The 18,537-nt window shown below is 47.5% G+C and overlaps 1 protein-coding gene across 1 annotated transcript in view; it reads left to right on the top strand.

Annotated features, from left to right (window-relative positions):
* Positions 1–13,990, top strand: part of LOC126547731 (high-affinity choline transporter 1-like) — a 56,933-nt gene extending 42,943 nt beyond the window's left edge. The window contains exons 5-10 of the mRNA XM_050195691.3: positions 289–437; positions 1,418–1,567; positions 2,266–2,395; positions 4,216–4,433; positions 6,085–6,356; positions 7,368–13,990. Coding sequence (XP_050051648.1) covers positions 289–437; positions 1,418–1,567; positions 2,266–2,395; positions 4,216–4,433; positions 6,085–6,356; positions 7,368–7,824 — 1,376 coding nt within the window. The 3' untranslated portion in view covers positions 7,825–13,990. The remainder of the gene's footprint in view (positions 1–288; positions 438–1,417; positions 1,568–2,265; positions 2,396–4,215; positions 4,434–6,084; positions 6,357–7,367) is intronic.
* The last annotated feature ends 4,547 nt before the right edge of the window (positions 13,991–18,537 follow it).

The raw sequence follows: 18,537 nt of genomic DNA, 5'->3' as shown, positions 1-18,537 counted from the left end.
AAGCGTGAATATCGTCCAACTTGACTTCACAAGATCCCCGAAGAGGTGTGAACTGAATAATGCAAACCTTTAATTACTTACAAAAAATAAAAATAGAGAAACAAGAAACAAAGACAAGTACCTACACTGCTATAGAAGCGATCGCTATATTGAGCAATCGCCGTTCGCGCTAATTTTCCTCTTACTGCTATCGTCGGGATTTATCGTTCCACGTTTGAAGGACGCACCGCGCACGCTCTTGTGCAGTGTTTGTGCTTGTAATGGTCTTCTAACGTCTGCTCACCGCAGGTGCCACCGTGGGCGTGATCATTGACATGGATACTAATACGTCGATCATAGCGTCGGCGTGCATAGCGCTCTTCTACACGTTCTTCGGAGGGCTTTACTCGGTGGCCTACACGGATGTCATCCAGCTATTCTGCATATTCATCGGACTGGTGAGTCGGCGCTTGTGCTCCCCTTTACATGTGTTTGTTCTGCTTGCGATGACTCTCTCTCTCTCTCTCTCTATCTGCTCTTTTGCGAGACTTTGTAACAGGGATATTAGTTGTAGAGGAAAAGTCGGCCGTTGGCGTGTGTGATACGATGCGTCTAGCAAACGCAAGGACAGGAAGAGCAGTCGCGAATACTGCGCGGGCGCCTCTGCCATCGCGTCGCACCAACTCGTGCAGGGGGCAATAAAAAAGAAAAAGTGAAGAACACGATTTGACGTGTTCCGAGCCAGCCAAAAGCTACGTTTGCATGAACCTCAGAAAGTCGGGCCGAGTGGGCTTCTCGGGCCGAGAGCCGGTCGTCGGGTTCGTGTGAACGCTATAGAAGGTCAGCCCGCTTGCAAAGGTGGGTCGACCCGCTCGGTGAGATGCATGTAAACGCAGCGGCGTCGCGTCGAGTTCATATAGACGAAGCGAATGGCATCGCGACCAGTCGGGCAAAGGCGCCAGCGGCATTCCGGTCACGTCTCTATCGCAATGAAGGCAAACTATATACCCGCGGCATCGTGCAGCGTTACCGGCGCGACCAGTCGAAAAACGTCTGCCGGGCCTAGTCCGCTGCCGAGTATACACCCCAAAGCTTCTTTCACGCTCTGAAAAACACTTTTATGTAGCATGTATTGAGCAACAGGAAGCTGTATCGGGTGCTTTTTGTGTCGCTCTACAATTTTCTCATTGACACTTTTCATCTAATTGTAATATTTCAGAAGTTGATCAATTAATTAACACTAATTATCTAATTAGGCGGAATGAAAATAAATAATCTGAGTATCTGAGAAACTACATTACTTTGGTTCAGTCCAGCTACGTGGCATTGACATATATTTAAGCTTTGGCTAAATTTGCGTGAGACACCCTGTATATGTATACAAATGCCGCAATTCGCGACGATGGTCATCAACGGCATACTTCTTTTCCTTTCGCAGTGGCTGTGCATCCCATTCTGCATGATGAACGAGTCAGTGGGTACGCTAACGTACCCGACGAACGACTGGATTGGGTCATTGGAACCCAAGTACGTGGGACAATACATCGATTTTGGGTTGCTCCTCATCCTCGGTGGCATCCCGTGGCAGGTGACGTTGTCATTCGTTCTCCCTTCTGGTTCCGGCTGTACGCACCACATTCATGTATATATATGTATATATATGTAGGTGTGTGTGCGTCTTTTTACTCCGAACACTTTAACAAGAAAAACAAAGCAATCCAATCACTAATTAAACTAATTAAATTTGCTAACTCTTACTTGCAAACTTCGCGGTGCATATTTATAATGGAAAGTTGAAGGGGACAGTCATAAAAGTCTATGCTACGAGTTGCTACATTTCAAAAAGGCCATGCAAACAGAACTAACTGGCGCTGCAGATTATTCGTTCAGTTTACCTGACTACGCACGCGGCACCGCGAAGCGCGGCTGGCGTTGCAACCCCCCAGTGACGTAGTAGGGCGGAGTGAAATGAAGCTTCGCCATACCGCGCGATATAAAGTTGCCTGCATCGTTCCAGCTGATGTGGTGACTGTGTGTCCAGTCGGGAGTTGCGCAAAAGCGCCAATCAGAATAAGCTCGTGGGAAGAGGGAAGTGCGACGGCAGCTGCATTTTGCGCCACACTATATGCAACCGTGCAACGAAACAAAACGCACACACACACGAACACGAACACAGACATAATATATATATATATATATATATATATAATTCCTTTTATAGAGAGCGCCAAGGAGAAATTACGTAGAGGGAACAGCACTATTCACCATAAGTTTCTTTGCTCGCAGGTCTACTTTCAGCGGGTCCTTTCCTGCAAAACTGCCTTCAAGGCGCAGCTTCTTTCCTATGTAGCTGCTTTCGGGTGTATCATCATGGCTATTCCTGCTATGATTATGGGTGCTGTCGCCAAAGCTACAAGTGAGTACCAAGTTTGCATTTGTTACATTGTATGGAAGTTCTACTGGATTTATGAACATTTGTTGAAGTAACCAGAAAAATTTTCTGCCCCAGGAAATGAATTCGTGAGGGCGGGGGGCGGGATAAAGAAGGTCAGTTCAGATATTATCGACCATTTTTTGTTCTTGTAGAAATCGAGAGGTAATGATAGGAATATGAGGCGCCGTCTCTCGGTGGTACCAGTGGGAAGGCGCCGGGCATCTAAATCCTGAGGCCTCAGAGTATAGGGGGGAAGGTTGAAGTAGTAGTTTGAACAGAACAGTACGGCACGGCGTGCGTGCGTGCGTGCGTGCGTGAGTGAGTGAGTGAGTGAGTGAGTGAGTGAGTGAGTGAGTGAGTGAGTGAGTGAGTGAGTGAGTGAGTGAGTGAGTGAGTGAGTGAGTGAGTCAGTGAGTGAGTGAGTGAGTGAGTGAGTGAGTGAGTGAGTGAGTGAGTGAGTGAGTGAGTGAGTGAGTGAGTGAGTGAGTGAGTGAGTTAGGCGAGTTCTGAAAGGTGCCGGCGAAGCAGCACAAGAAGTGTGCGGGAAGCATGGAGCCTTCATGGATACGAAAAATAACAGCTTTTGTGTCTGATCGACGCAGCTTCGCGGCGCTTAGTTAGTACGCATGCACGAACAACCCCTCCGTTCTGCTCGCTGGACAGTAACGCACCAATAAGCAAGTTTGTGCTCGGCATTAGCTCTATATTTACGATACCTGCGCATGCTTGTTCTATGGTACACAGCTTGCGCTCAATTGTCGGCACAACGTCGCAACACGGATGGATCTATGTAACGTCACCGGCAGAATATCACAGGTGTTCACAAGCCGAGTGAGTCCTCTCTGCTGCTTCTGTTAGAGTCGTTAAAGAAAAACTGTCTACTTTCTACTAAAATACAAATTTCTGTTAGAGAAAAAAACTTTTAAGAAAATAACACGCTCCTCGAGGTATGTCCTCAGACTTTTTAAAAACTTGCAGAAAGGTCTATTTCCTAAGTGAAAGAGGCTATAGGATAAGCGAGCGCAACAGAACATAATCTACTGTGCCGTTTACAGCTTCATTTTTCTTAACGTAGCGTGGTTGGATTATTTATGTACACACATCACACCCGCTTAAGCGTGATAAATATACATTAAGTCAGAAACCACAAGAACGTGGCAGAGTGATCGTCCACGCTTCAGCGGATCGATTAAAAAACACTCGATTTTGTTGAAAACTGAAGAAATGTACGACGTGAGCATTCTTGGCTGGGAATGAGGCGAACCGCCTGAGTGAGTGAGTGCTCGGATTAGTGAGGTGCACGCGGAATATTAAAACAACAAAACACGTTAAGCACGTACGTTACCGGGAGTTTGACGCCAAGTCAAATTTTCGGGCTTAAGGTCACAAATCAACTCTGAGGCTATGAGGGACGCCATTTGGACTCCGGATTAATTTCGAGTACACGTGATGTTCTTTAACATGCACCTGAATGCAAGTGCACGAGCGTGTTTTTTTTTTTTTCCTTTTCCCGTCCGTCTCAATCAGAATACGGCCGCCGTGGTCGGGAATCGAACCCGCGACCTCGAGCTCAGCAGCAGAGTGCCATACAGAGCCATCGCGGCGGGTGCGCGCATTGAGCGTGAATAAATTAGCGAACACGAGTGGCAGGAACGACATGCAAGAGAGCACTAGAGTGTCTGCCTTGGCTGTAGACCATGCACGAGAGTGACTTAGCGACTCTTGAGTTTTGTACCGGAGAGTGCGGCGACTACCGGAGTGCGCGAATAGGCTTGCGAACGAGTGACTGACTGTGTGCGCAGGGTGGAACGAGACGGCATTCACGGGTCCGCTGCCCCTCGACAAGGATCACACATCGCTGGTGCTGCCCATGGTGCTGCAGTTTCTGACTCCCGGCTTCGTCTCGTTCGTCGGGCTGGGCGCCGTGTCGGCTGCGGTCATGTCCTCATCGGACTCTTCCATCCTCAGCGCAGCCTCCATGTTCGCCAGAAACGTCTACAAGCTCATCTTCAGGCAAAATGCGAGTCTATTGACTTTTTTGTTTTACATATAGTGTACAGCGGCGCTGTCGCTGCGTGTTAAATGTGCAGGTGCGCTCTTTATTTGTGCATGAAAAAGAAAGAGAATATTGCAGCCGTGGGCACTATTCAGCGACGTCAAGGTGCCAGTGAAATACGGAAAAAATGAGATGTAGAATTTGGCATCTCGATGAAGCTCCGATGATTAATCCATTCACATTGGGAAAGGGAGACTAAAGGAAACGCGGACAGGAAAAAGAAAGTTCGGCAAAATAGAGCAGTGTGTCTGTGTGGCTCGCATCTTCCCACGCTATTGAGGTCTGCGGACTCGTGGCGGCCTAATTTTACTTTCGGCGCTACTTTCAGGTTGAGCAGGGTGTTGTTAGTTCTCTTTAACTCCCCCTCCCCTCTTATTTTCCACCCCCATCCCGCCACCTTATAAAAAAAACAAATAACCTTGCGGTGAAGTGTTTTTTTTTTTTTTGCACTTAAGACGGCAGTCTATTTCCAAATGAGCATGCATTTATCAAAGTTGACATACGGCAAACAGCTATACACACATACATATATGAATATATGAAAAACCTGAATATTCGATCATGTCGCAAGTATACTTGCGACATGATCGAATATTCAGGTTTTGCCAATGAAAGTGACTTCCTAAGCGCACCCTCCCCTTCCCACCTTACAAATTGATATCTTGACGTGAAAACGAAACGAAATTCTGTCCCCTGCCCGCATTCTTTTTTTCTTTCTTAGAAAAAGCGCATTTTCCATTAAAACACGTTGTGGGGCTAGTTGGTGCATAGCTTTCAATAGATTAAGCGCCAAAAGTGACGGCACACAAGAAGAAATACAGACAGGAAACAGAAATACTGAACTGAAACAGAATACTGAAAACAGAAGGAAGACAGAAATACTGTCTGTATTTCTTCTTGTGTGCCGTCATTTTTGGCGCTTAATCTATTGAAAGCATTTTCCATGTTGGGTCAAGTTGTTTAGCTGACATATGCAGTGTGTTTGTCATCATCATCATCATCAGCCTGGTTACGCCCACTGCAGGGCAAAGGCCTCTCCCATACTTCTCCAACAACCCCGGTCATGTACTAATTGTGGCCATGTCGTCCCTGCAAACTTCTTTATCTCATCCGCCCACCTAACTTTCTGCCGCCCCCTGCTACGCTTCCCTTCCCTTGGAATCCAGTCCATAACCCTTAATGACCGTCAGTTATCTTCCCTCCTCATTATGTGTCTTTGTCTGTAGGAGCTAATTCTGCAAAGTTGTAGCTGTAACTGGCGAAAAGTAGGTGCAACAATCGTTAGTCTGCTGCCGAGCTGCGTGTCTGTCCAATGCTCAGTAGAAGTGAAACTTACACAAGTATGTTGTGCCACACATACTGTATGTTGTACACGGTAAAAAAAACAAAAGAAACCACCGTGAACAGCAAATACTCAGGAAGAGGCAGCGCTCATCCTGTCCGTTCCTGTTCTTCCGTCGTCTGCTGTTCGCGCTGTTTTCTTTCTTCTTTTTTTTTGTCACCTCTGTCTCCAATATGACAAAGAACTGTTCAGTAGTGTTCTGTCGCAGTCGCGACCCTTCTCGTGCACCCTGAGCATGCAGGGAAACAACGTCGGGATGTCGCCTATTTGCAGGCCTCCGAGCGGGAGGTGATCTGGGTGATGCGCGTGGCCATCCTGTTTGTGGGCGCTATGGCCACCGCCATGGCACTGACCGTCAAGTCCATCTACGGTCTCTGGTACCTGTCCTCGGACCTCGTCTTCGTCATCCTCTTTCCGCAGCTCGTCTGCGTTGTCTACATAAAGCACCACTGCAACACGTACGGCTCCCTCGGCGCTTACATCATTGGCCTACTCCTCCGTGGATTAGGAGGCGAAGACATCCTCGGTCTCCCAGCGGTCATCAGGTATGCGCAAACGAGAACATGGAACTACTTGCAGCGTTAGGAGTGCGACGGGGTGCAGCAACCGCGGAGAAGTTGACGTCAGGCATTTGATTTGTGAAGCTACTTCAGCAGCTTCACGAATCCGTAAGGGCACCGGTATTAGTTGGCCAAGAGGGGAGAGCTTGCAGGTTTTTATTTACTAATAGCATAATAAATTAGCGCAAATATGTCAGTTTCCATCAATAAGGGACGTTCCGTGTTATAGTGGTATTCAATACTTATAGGCGTACCGTGTATGATTCGTTTAGCAACGGCTGTTTCATGACATGCAAGTTGACCCGTTAGCTTCTTCTCAGGGGAGAGAGTGGGAAGCGCCTGAAAAATGCTCCTCGTACTGAGTGACGCACAGGTCAGCGGCTGTATGATTTTAGTCAGAATGGCGGTAAGCAATCAATAACTACTTGGGCAGCGTCCCGACATGGCACCTGTCTCCCCCTCTTCACCCTGCTTATGTGAAGTTCAAGCTAAGTGGCGCGTCCTTTTGTGAAGTGAAACATATCGATCACAAATTTTGATGCCTGATAATTCTGCGCCACAAGACGACATTTCCTTGTGATGCGCTAGTCTTCAACTGTCAGAGGAACAAAAAGCTCGAACTGTATAACCGAAAACCAAAGAAACCATTGTTAACGACTAGTCTTTGTAAACGTAACACCTGGGACAGAATTCACAAATCTTTTTGTTCGTAAGTGCTCTTTTTCATTGGCTGATCTACTTCGTTAATAATATGTCCTGCATCACTACTGGCTGGCACGAACGCGTTAAGCGTAAGAACGTTTTGTGAATACGGGCCCTGATAATTATTTTGTTCGCTGGTCAAATAATGCAGCTGCATTAATACTGTATTTGTGTCTACTATAGCTTCTTGCAAATGTTTTAAAGTCTGAAAGCATCCTGCATATATGCGTGCGAGCAAACTTTTTGCGTATGTAGGCTACTCGTACAACACGATGTGCCCGTATTCCTGCCCAGGTACCCATTCTACGACGAAAATGACGGCCAGCTTTTCCCGTTCCGTACGCTTGCCATGCTGACCAGCCTGGCGAGCATCCTCTCCATCTCGGCGCTAACACGCTGGCTCTTCGAGAGCGGCACCCTGCCGGCGCGGTTCGACGTATTCCACTGTGTCGTCAACATTCCGGAGGACATCATGAAGGTACAGGAGCCCCACGAGGGCGAGATGACGGTGCTCAACGCGGGCGGCCTCGTCAAGAGCTACCAGACCGAAATGAACGGCCGCGTCAACCCGGCGCTAAACCTGCACCCCGAGGAAGACGTCGAGGGGTTCCAGGTCAAGCCATCCGCTGCTGTTGGAGCCGACCCACTGTCTCCTTTTGGCGGCGGGCCGCTCTCCACCACTGCAGCGCAGCCGCCGCCGCTCGGCGACAGGGGTAACGCGCTCTCATCTGAAGACACTACCAAGCTCTAGGCTTGGCAGGGGTTCGGACGAGCCCCGGAGACGCACGGGTCCCATAGTTCGCCCCGCTTCGGGCGGCCCCCCTGTCGCCCGGTCCCTATGTCCACTGGCGCGCGTGAGCCGGCCCCCTACTCTCCAACCACGTCCCCCGTGTCTCGCCCGTGTTTCTCGTGTGTGTGCGTGTTTGTCCTATCCGCGCCACTCGCCGTTTGGCGTACGCGGTGGTATGGAGCTGCGCTCAGTCGCTTCGACGCCGGTAGCAAACGTGTGGGAGAAGGGCATAACGCCCAATATTACCGCGCAAGCCGTTCTCTCGCTGAAAATGGCGAATCGTATTACCGTCTTTTTTGGGCATTTACAGACAGCAAGAGAATGCGTGGCAGAGTTGCCTATCGGAAGGGAAGTGGCGTAGAACAATCACTTTGGAAGGGAATGGAGCGGTGCACTACTGCAGGTACTTGCGTTTAAAAAGAATTGAAACACGCTTTATCTTTAATGTTCCTGGGCGTTCCGCTGCCGTAAGTCACCAAGCTGTCCTTCTCAGGTCAGCGCAGTATCCGAAAAGACTGGAAACACTGATCGGCCCTGCACTCGTGAACGATCCAAGCGAAGTCGACCCGACAGTCCTCTGTCAGGGACGTCGATGCCAAGCTACAGTGGTTGTATGTGGCATGGCGGGCATTTGAATAGTTCGGTTCATTTACCGAATGAATGTTGGCATAACGAATGCAGATACATTCTAGCAAACTAATTACTGAACTCGCGGCATTTTTACAAGTCCGCAATCAGCAATAGTTTAGTGTTCGCCTAATGTTCTTAAGAAATACGTTCCATTATAGAGTGCTGAGAAGGATCATCATGCGAAAACAGTACTGAAATGCCTGTGACAGGGCCAGTGAAAACACGTTCTCTCGAGCCAAACATTCGCCGCGCTATCTGCTTTGGAACAGACACACTGTTATGACCGAAACCATTGCAGTGCCGCGAAATTTATCAAATAGATACGCATAAGACAAGCCTACATTCTGTGCTTGCTTATGTGTCCCACTGTACGCTGGTGTCTGAGCGACCAGCCATTATAACTGGCTATTACAAATAGGAGCGATTGTACCGTTCTTGTTAAAACTTTAAGAATAGAACAATAAGATTAGGTCACGTGCAGCCTTGCAGTCGCTGTTTCCAGCTGACAAGATTTGATGTACTGAATACTTCGTATCGTATAGAATTTCCCCCTCTCTACTGGTTGAATGCCACCTGGTTGCCGCCTTTACGCCTCGCAGACTTCAGTGGCGTCCGAACGCGGAGTTAAGCGCCCCCATCTTACGTCCAGCATTGAAGTCTGCGTGCTTATTTTGATAGCCATAACTCGTGCAGCTCAGCGAAGGGGCCCATTCGTGTTAAGTGTAAATGCTCGTCGGGGCAAAATGTAGAATTCCAAGATAATCGCTTTATGCGAAACAAGTGTAAAGCGTTGTCTTGTGAGGACCCATGGACGAATTTTATCTTTCCGTAGTTACAAAAATTGGAGCATGATACTACCTTTGCTGCGCCTCAGCTGCCCACTAGAAGCGACATGAACCCAGCAGCGAGAGCTCATGTATTCTGTCTGAGTCAAAGGGACCACTTCCACGCTAAGTGTGACCATTATTGGTTTCCAAATAATCAAATTCGGCTCAAATAACCGACACACAGCGTGCTGCTCTTGTTGGTGCATACAACATCGCAGTGAAAGGGTGAAGCGCATTCCAGGTTAGGACCAGCGTTTGTCCTCATGTGTTTTATTGTGAAGTGTCTTCCTTTCGCGCTCCTCTCTTCCACTCTGCTCGTATCACGCACTAACTCGGCACGCTGTGATCATTGGCGCGACATGAAGGCGCACACACGCTGTTAGGATAGCAAAAGGTGGGCCCCTTTCCTGTGCTTATCGTAAGACAGCCACAAAAGTGCAGCTCGTGTCCCAACCTCGGGAGGTGCCCGTTGACCGAACGCGCAAATTTTCACGTTTGAATCGTTGAAAGGCAAAATTACAGCCATTGCCGGCAACGCTAGAAGACGAGAGGTTACATTTGTTCCGCGTTTTCGGCTGTACAAGCCTAAAGCGCTGAAGGGCGAGAGCTATCGCCGACAGTGTTCCACCTGTCTACACTAACCGGAGAGAAGCATGCTGCGCCAAATGTTGTAACGGGAAACGTATTTCCTTTTATCATCTCTCATTCTCCTGTGCAAGCGATGTGCACTCCCGGCTCCTACACATCCGGCGCGCAACAGGGTGGCTTCTATAGAGTATTGACATCTGTGAGACGCACCTCGAGTTCGTTGTGTCAAACAGACATGTTGTGACAATCACGTTATGCAGCGCGCGAGCATAGAGCCGTCGGTATTTTTTGGGAAAGTTTATTGCGGGGAGCTATCCCCCTTACTCGTTGTGGTCGATAACTCAATGTTGTAAGCGCGATGACAATCAAGTTTATAGTGCACTGTGATCGTGGTACCTTTCGTTGGAGAGATATATACGCACTTTTTCTTCAGTGACAATCAATAGCCATGGACGTGGTGACAATGTGAGCCACGTGCGAAGGCCTGACGGCACAGGGTCTCGACAATCCTGCTATACTGTATACAGCAGCAAAGCATTTACGATGAACTCGCGGAACGCCACCGCGGCACGCAGCTGCGTGGTGAGATCGAAAGCTGCCCGTCTTGGTGATCACGGTGAAACTTGGGATGCTATACACAATATACGCAACGTAGGTGAATGTGCTATTTTCTGACCTCATGCTTGAATTAACAGCGTAGTCGGAAATAGGAGCGCTTAGCGCAGATAAAATAAAGCGTGTATATATTACAAGCCACCCTATTCGGAGCGCAAATTCGGAAGCTCGGGCGACGTTAACTTCAGGTGCATGCAGCGTGCATGCTACGCTGACGAATGCGTTCCAGCTAGCGTGAACTTAGTAAAACAAACAGACAAACAAACAAAAAGAGAGCTGCAGTGGTCATGTAAACGCTAACAAATGCTGAATTATGTTGCAAGCGACGAGGCGCACCCGTCAAGTTCTGTCCGAGGGATAGTAAACATTACAGGACAAAAATAAATAAACAATGGGGAGGGGGGTCAAGTACGCGGCTGATTTCGACCGTGGTACCTGAGGTCACGATGAGCTCATTTGCCTACCTTGTGTTGTTCAAGGATCAAAGAGTGCCACTCCTTACAACGCGGCAAACATTCGATCGCGCTGTTTGTTTCGTCGTGACGAGGCATTTCTGCGAAATTCTCCATTTGCTGCATGCCCACGCATTTTCGTTATGTGACTTGTTGAGCAGTGCATGATTATTCCATTTCTTGAACATATCGTTTCACACTTCGCATACATCTTCGGACGCGAAAAAAAAAGTTATATTAAGCGCATTGCCCTCTAGCGTGCTCTGTTCAGCTGTTTGGATGTGTTAGTTGCACGCGCAAACAGATGTGTTGCAGGTGCTGCGAATAACTTATATATATGTACATATGTATTATTTATCGTCACTGCTTTGTGAACCTGTTAGAGACTTGATTGCTGAGCAATATTTTCGCATATTGACAGAGCCCTCGTACTTATACACTTTGTTCAAGGATGCACTCACTTCTAGCGGAATCCTTGCTTGGACTGTGAGAAGGCAGGAATGACTGTTCCCACGGTGTTTCAAGACAAAACATATCTAAGCCGTAGCAGGCTAGGTGTTGGTTGATGTTAATGCTTGACGTATCTATAGGCGTTATTTTACAATTTTTCCGTCATCACGTAAGCCCTGCTCCAACGGTATTGTTATTTCGTTGTGTCATTGTAAGCCGCGTCAGGTGTTACCTGTTGTAAACCTCTAGCTGTTGACAATCAAGCCGCATCTTGTATTATGACATCGCACCAAAGGAATTGCGACGATGTGTGCAGCCATGTTTTGAGATATTTAAGTGCAATTATGTGCCCGTACGTAACGTTAAGATCAAGTTGAAGGGGCACAGGATGGTTGAAGATGCGTCTGGCTCTCGGCGCGAGTGCTCGCAGATAGTACGGACCGTTGTTATCCCGTCTATCGGCGAAGCTTAGCGCTAATTTCGGAAGCCGGAGCTACGCAGGTTATAGTTCAGAATAAGCGTGGCGCTGGGAATCCGACAAATAAACGGGTCAGTTTGAAGGTTCGCCCATCCGGTGCGGCATGCTATACACGGCGGGAGCAAATTATTGAGTGCGCTTTCGCCAAATGCAGCCGCACAGTGAGAAGAAACGAAATTTAGTGCTACGGCAAACGTGAACGGTGTTGCTGGAGTAGCGTAAAAGTATTGCTGGATTTAAGTTACAGTGGGAAGCCTACCGCTGAAGTGCACCAATGTTTTTGTTGTTTCTATTGCTTTTAAATGTAAATCGAAATGACGAAGTTAAATTTATCGCACGCGTTACCAAAGCTGTCCGAGATTTGTCCATTCTCGAGTATTCACCGGCCGCTAATTTGTGTATTTTATCTGCATTACGCAATAAGAACGGGCATTGGCGTTTTTTTTTTTTTTTTCTATTCCACCCAAATGAAGCAAGCGACGCCACATTCGACCAACTCGACGCGAACACGTCATAGCCTGTCGTAGTGATAGTGCAACTCGTTATAATTAAAATGTTACTTGGCTAGTTACTCCGCATTTAAAAGTTTACGTGAAATTTTAGTGTTTTGATGTACTCCAGCTTCGCGTTTACGTCCAAGCCCAGCTGCCGTAGGAGCCAGACCTCGTGGGTGCCATTTTCGAAACGTTTGTGCAATAGGCACCCTGCAGCCCACTGCCCTTCGTGATGCTTAAGGGTTTGCATTTTGTAGTACGCAGATTCAATTCATTTGAAATTGTAACAGAGTTTAATCCCATTATCAAATGCTCCCATCGCAGCTGAGCCGTATGCCAGGACGACGCGCAGTTTACCTGCAAGTTCTCACGTGCTCATGAATATATCACAAATTGTGAGGTTATTTATACGTGCATGCACTTACATCAGACCATAAAAAAATAAAGTTATCTTCTTTTACTGATGGTAGGTATTATGTTGAGAGTAGCCCCAGGCTTTCTTTTTTACTTTGTTTCTTTCGGTTGTTTCGCCTATTATTCGTGTTATTCCCGCTTTGTATTATTCTGTCGTCGTGAGTAAAGTGTCTGGCAAACAGCGAGTATGCCATATTTCCTAATTACCAAAGAAAGCGTTTTTTTTTTCATTTCTTTCCCCCCTGATCGCTGCTACCATAACGCCACGTTCGCTCGTGGCAGGAGACGTAATGGAAAAAAAAAAAAGATGCAATCACCTTTATCCTTCTCTGGACTTTCTAATATCCAAATAGTTTGCCCGCTCGTGGGCTGCATTTTATTTTGCTCAGATTACGGCATTAGTGCAATTTGTATTCCACCGTGCTGTCTTCCCAGGAGTCTATAAATACGTGCAAGCTGCTAATTTAACAATTTGCGGCATACAGACTCGTGCGTAGGATGTAAAAGATTACAGCTTGACTAGGACGTTGCGAGAACACTTAACTGGATAGAGACGGACACGTTTGACTTAAATCAAGGATCACGTCACTTTCTTCGAAATTAATACAGTCGCATATCAGCTTCTTATTTTTCATTTTTATTTTTCATTTTTGTTATTTCGTTGTGCACCGTTGGCATCTTTTAACAAAGAGCTCGGAGCTTGTGAAAAGCTTTGTACCAGCAGTCGGGTTGCTTACATCGCGTAATGACGAGCCCAAGTGTCCATGTTTACCGTGCTCCCGCACAGGAGGATATGTTCCCTCTCTCTCTTCTGCTGACGTGGCAAGCATAATAGTGTGCTTAACCTGGAGCTGCTGGCAATGCTAGAGATTGCCCGGGAGGAGGGGGGGGAGGAGGCGGGGGGGATCGTATTTTGTTGTCTTTAGCCTTGCTCTGACAAGGAGAGCACAATGCGCGCCTGTTAACGAAATGCGCAGACAGCAATATCAATCAACCTTGACAATCATGTCTTAGATGTGTGTGCGTGTGTATGCGTGTACGTGTTATTCAGATAATGTGACAGTCATGTTTCATCGTGCAAAGGGTTTACTTACGAAGTTGTTGAAAAATGCCGTGAGCATCCGACCGAAGATGCAACGAGGTAAACAATAAAGAGAGATGTATTAGTGTGTGATACGATCGGCGGTGTCTGTGTCCCTCCTTTTGTCATCGACACGCCGCGCGCACCAAGCGCCTTGTACGCGAGGCTGCGCCAAAGGCACTGCGAATGCAGGGCCCGTCGAATGCAATGCAGAAAATGCGAGCCACAAGTATACAGTCTTTCATTATTATGAGTCTGAAGGAGAAGCTGGCGCCTTGAGAGGCGCAGGCTATGCTTCGTCGCAGGGTGACCGAAAAAATAAAGTACAAAGCGCAATGAAGAACACTGAATACAGCCTTAGAGCACAAACTTTCCTGAACTATGTTGCACTTGTTAGCTCTTACTGAATGCGCATGCCGTGGTTTTCCGGTGCGGCACGTGTCTGAAATCAGCTTCGGGTGCTGGCGAAAAAAAAAAAATCATAGGTGGTCAAATTTAATTCGGAGTTCTGCACCCACTCTAACTTAACTCACAGCGCGTGTGTAGCATTTAGGTTGTTGAACTCAATATCAAGCAGTCGTTCAATTAATGAACTCACAGATGCACGCAAACAAGTTTGAGCGGAAGTGAATCGAGCGAGATAAGCGGTGGCCTCGTCGGCAAGTGGCATATCCTTCAAGACGTTTGTCCTGCTGGAGCACTTATAGGATAGTGCTCGAACGTTTGTGGTTCCGATTAGCTCTCGAAAATTCACTATTCCACAATTCTCCTGAACCGGGGGTCAGGCATGGATCCGAGTCTAGCCTCCTCTCACAAACCTTCATTCGTGCTTACGGTAGTATACATACATACCAGATGATGTATGTACCAGAGATGAGACCTGAAAATGCCAACAGCCCTGAATAGAATTGAGTGGACGTAGCATGCCTTTAGTGTGCGGCACCACGAACAACACGTCGATGACGTGGGTACCGCCGAGGTTTTCGTGCGGACCGTGCGCTAGGTACGATGTGTCTATAGCCGGTTCCTGCACGATTTGCATGCGGGATCGTGCTGATACCCTATGTACATACTTTTGTAGGCGCATGTGGCGCCCATCATATCTGCGTTGTGTTTAGTTGAGCTGATTTGTTGGGGGCATTGCAACACGCTCGCTACCAGGGGTTTCAGCAAACCGTTACGACAGGCATTTTAAAGACGACTTAAGAGCGCAACACAATTGCGGCCTTTTCAATGTCGTAGACGGGCTTGAAGTGCGATTTTATTGTTCAAATAAAGTTTGCTCGAAAGGTGCAGACGAGAGGGAGACCACTTTAGACGTCTTTACCCGAAAAAGAAAGAAAAAAGAAGAGGCTTACAAGAAAGGGTAAAAAAAATACATGAGGTCGACAATTGCGAAACTTAAAGAGCCTAAGACTTCGCCTGAGGCCACATGTCCCACACGAGAGGTGCTTGAAATAACGCAGGAGCACTCACCTTTTACCATCAGTTTAAGAACACGTCTTCCAGCGATTATTTAAGAAGGTGTAATGGTCTATGTAAAACCAACAAACCAAAACGAAGAAAACTGATCTGCTCAGCAATTCGAGGGCCTTACGTAACTGTCGCCCCACATTTCTCGGCAGCGTGTCGGGGAAAACAATTGACCTCATCCTGTGAGACCAATTGACAAATGACCTTTAAAAAAATGCAACAAGGAGAAAAGCTGCTACCGCGCCATCTGCTATACGCCCTGCCGTATACGTTTCGAATTGTGTCCTTGAGACGCAATTCCAAACACTTGACTGGCGGTCTCCAGCGGCCAACGTTTCGATAAGTGGAGAATTCATTGCTCGTACTTCGTGGCATGATGCGACTAAAAGTCGCTTCCGTTCTCGCAATTTTTCTCTTTACACGTTAATTTTTGTTCTTATTCTCGAACTGTTCGAACCACTTAACATAAATTCTGCCTCATGTCACCTTAATGTGGTATAAAAGGTGAAAATTGTCTTTTGCAAGAAGGCCTGCATCAATGAGAAATAACTGTACAAAGCTACGTTACCCGAAATAGGTACGAATGACATCTGATGATATCATTCATACCAATGATGACTGTTGTTAACAGCAACTCAATCAATCATTGGATCAATGAGCTGATGAAAGGAAGCATACATAATGCAATTCTGCACGAACAGGTGTCCCTCACCGCATAAAAATCAAATAAATAACCCCCCCCCCCACACACACACACACTTTAGCTGCACCACATTTTTAAATATTGCCTGTAGAAGATAGCGCATTTCTAACCCTTGATCTATATTCCTCGAAGAAGCGGCTATTTCTTCAACGAGAAATCAAAATTCTTAATTGAAGAATTAACATAATTACGCGAATTAACCTGTTTTATTTAATTACTTTACCGGACGTATTTCAATTTACGAATTCTACGAATCTACGAATGCGCCTGTCAGTTGGCAAGGTACTTGGAACGAATTCTCAGGACTGCATCAGTTTCAAGATATTAATCTTCGAAGTGTAAGGCGAAATGCATTGGCGCTCTGCTGCAGTCACATTTTTTTAAAAGAAAACGCTGTTCTATGCATTGAACACAACAGTAACTGGAACACCAATGCATTTGGTCGGACACGTTGAAAATTCATATGTCGAAGCTGGTGCAGTCCTGAGATTTCGTTCCAAGTGGATACGCCTTACAAGGTCACTAGCTAAATTCGTCGGTTAAAATGTTTGCGGTAAAGTAATTAAATACAAAGTTAATTAGCGGAATTATTTTCAATATTCAATTAAGCGTTTCGATTTGTCGTAGAAGGAATGGCCACTTCATCGAGTAATTTACATCAAGGATTAGAATTGTGCTATCTGCAACAATCAATTTTAAATTTTGGTGCACCTAAAACACCATCATATATATATATATATATTGTAATGGAGAAACAGAGACAACACCCGTACACCGAGCTGGCTATTCTATTCTACCTCTGCTTCCTCGCGCTCCCTGAGCGAGCAGCCCTACCCGAGCTCTGTTCGGTCTTCTTGATACTCGGCCACGCGCTGCGAATGGTGCGCCACAGAAGGAAAAACACTTCGCAGCACCTTAGGTTTGCCGACGGACGCCGTTCTTCATTCGCGACACATGCACGGGAAGTTTGTTTCGCTTTCTCTTGTCCGCGTACGAGTCGTATGCCGAGGACCGCGTACGCCAGACGTTCTCGCCCACGCGTGCGGTTATAATGAAGGGCCCTTCGAACTTTGCGCCTAATCTCTTTGAATATGACGGTGCATATCGTTCGTCCTCGTCGCCGATATTGTATTCCGGTGGCAGACGGCGGCGGCGGTCGTAGTACCGTTTTTGCGCCTGTTGGGCATGCACAATCCTCTTGCGCGCCTCTGTTCGGATGTTGTGGCAAAGCGCCTGACGTGAAATGGAACGTCACACTTTTACAGGCGTGTCCAAGGTGAGTGCAGCGCCCAGCGATGGAAGTTGGCCGTACACAATCTCGTAAGGGGAGGTGCCGGTGGAGCTCTGTAATGCCGTGTTAACTGCGTATGCAGCAGCTTGAAAGTGCTCTGCCCAATCGGCTTCACTTGGCTTGTTGTTTCTACATTATTGTGCGAGTAGGTCTTGGATAGTCTGGTTCGAATCCTTTTTCAGACCGTTAGCTTGGGTGTGGTACGTTGACGTGAAGTGGTGCTCAACTCCAGCTAGTTCTAAGTAAGTGCGGAGCTTGCGGCTGCGCAACGTGCTCGACCTGTCGGAGATGAGCTTCTGAGGGAGGCCGTGTCTCCGTTCGAAGCGGTGCCGTAGGAACTTTCTGACACAGCTGGCGGCAAGCAAAGGCACGGCAGTGACTTCTATGAACTTTGACAATTGGTCCACAGCGAGTACAATATATCGGTTACCCGTTCTTGGAAAATGCCCGATGTGATCTATTCCCACACAGTAGAAAACTTCCTCAGTAGGTGCGATAGGGGTCAGGAATCCACCTTGACACCCGGAACGCCGTTTGTGCTGTTTGCGCACCTCACAGCCTGCGACACACGAACGCACATTTCTGTTCATTCTCGGCCACCGAAAGCGCTCCTATGCCTTGCGAAAGGTGGCTCGATATCCCACGTGGCCTCCTTCGGGTGTATCACGAATGACAAGCAATATGCTTGAGCGTCTGCCACCGGAATACAATATAGGCGACGAGGTGCGGGTGCAACGAGGTGCACCGACATAATCAAAGAGTTTAGGCGCAAAGTTCGAAGGGCCCTTCATTATAACCGCACGCGCGGGCGAGAACGCTTGGCGTGTGCGGTCCTCGGCATATGACTCGCACGCGGACAAAAGAAAGCGAAACAAATTTCCCGTGCATGTGTCGTGAATCAATAACTGCGCCTGTCGGCAAGCCTAAAATGCTGCAATGTGTTTTTCTTTCGGTGGCACACCAGTTGATCGTAGCGTGGCCGCCTGGAATGGAGACACCGCATCCCTAAGAAGCTCATCTCCGACAGGTCGACCACGTTCCGCAGCCGCGAACTCTACACTTAATTACAACTAGCTGGAGTTGAGCACCACTTCGCATCAGCGTATCATCCACAAGCTAATGGTCTGACCAGAAGGTGGCGTTCGTCTTTCTTATTGACCCAATGACCACGATACAAC

Source organism: Dermacentor andersoni, chromosome 1 (assembly GCF_023375885.2).
Source record: "Dermacentor andersoni chromosome 1, qqDerAnde1_hic_scaffold, whole genome shotgun sequence".
Lineage (NCBI taxonomy): Eukaryota > Metazoa > Arthropoda > Arachnida > Ixodida > Ixodidae > Dermacentor > Dermacentor andersoni.
The sequence above is the reverse complement of the archived record's forward strand: the minus strand, read 5'-3'. Positions and strand labels throughout refer to the sequence as shown.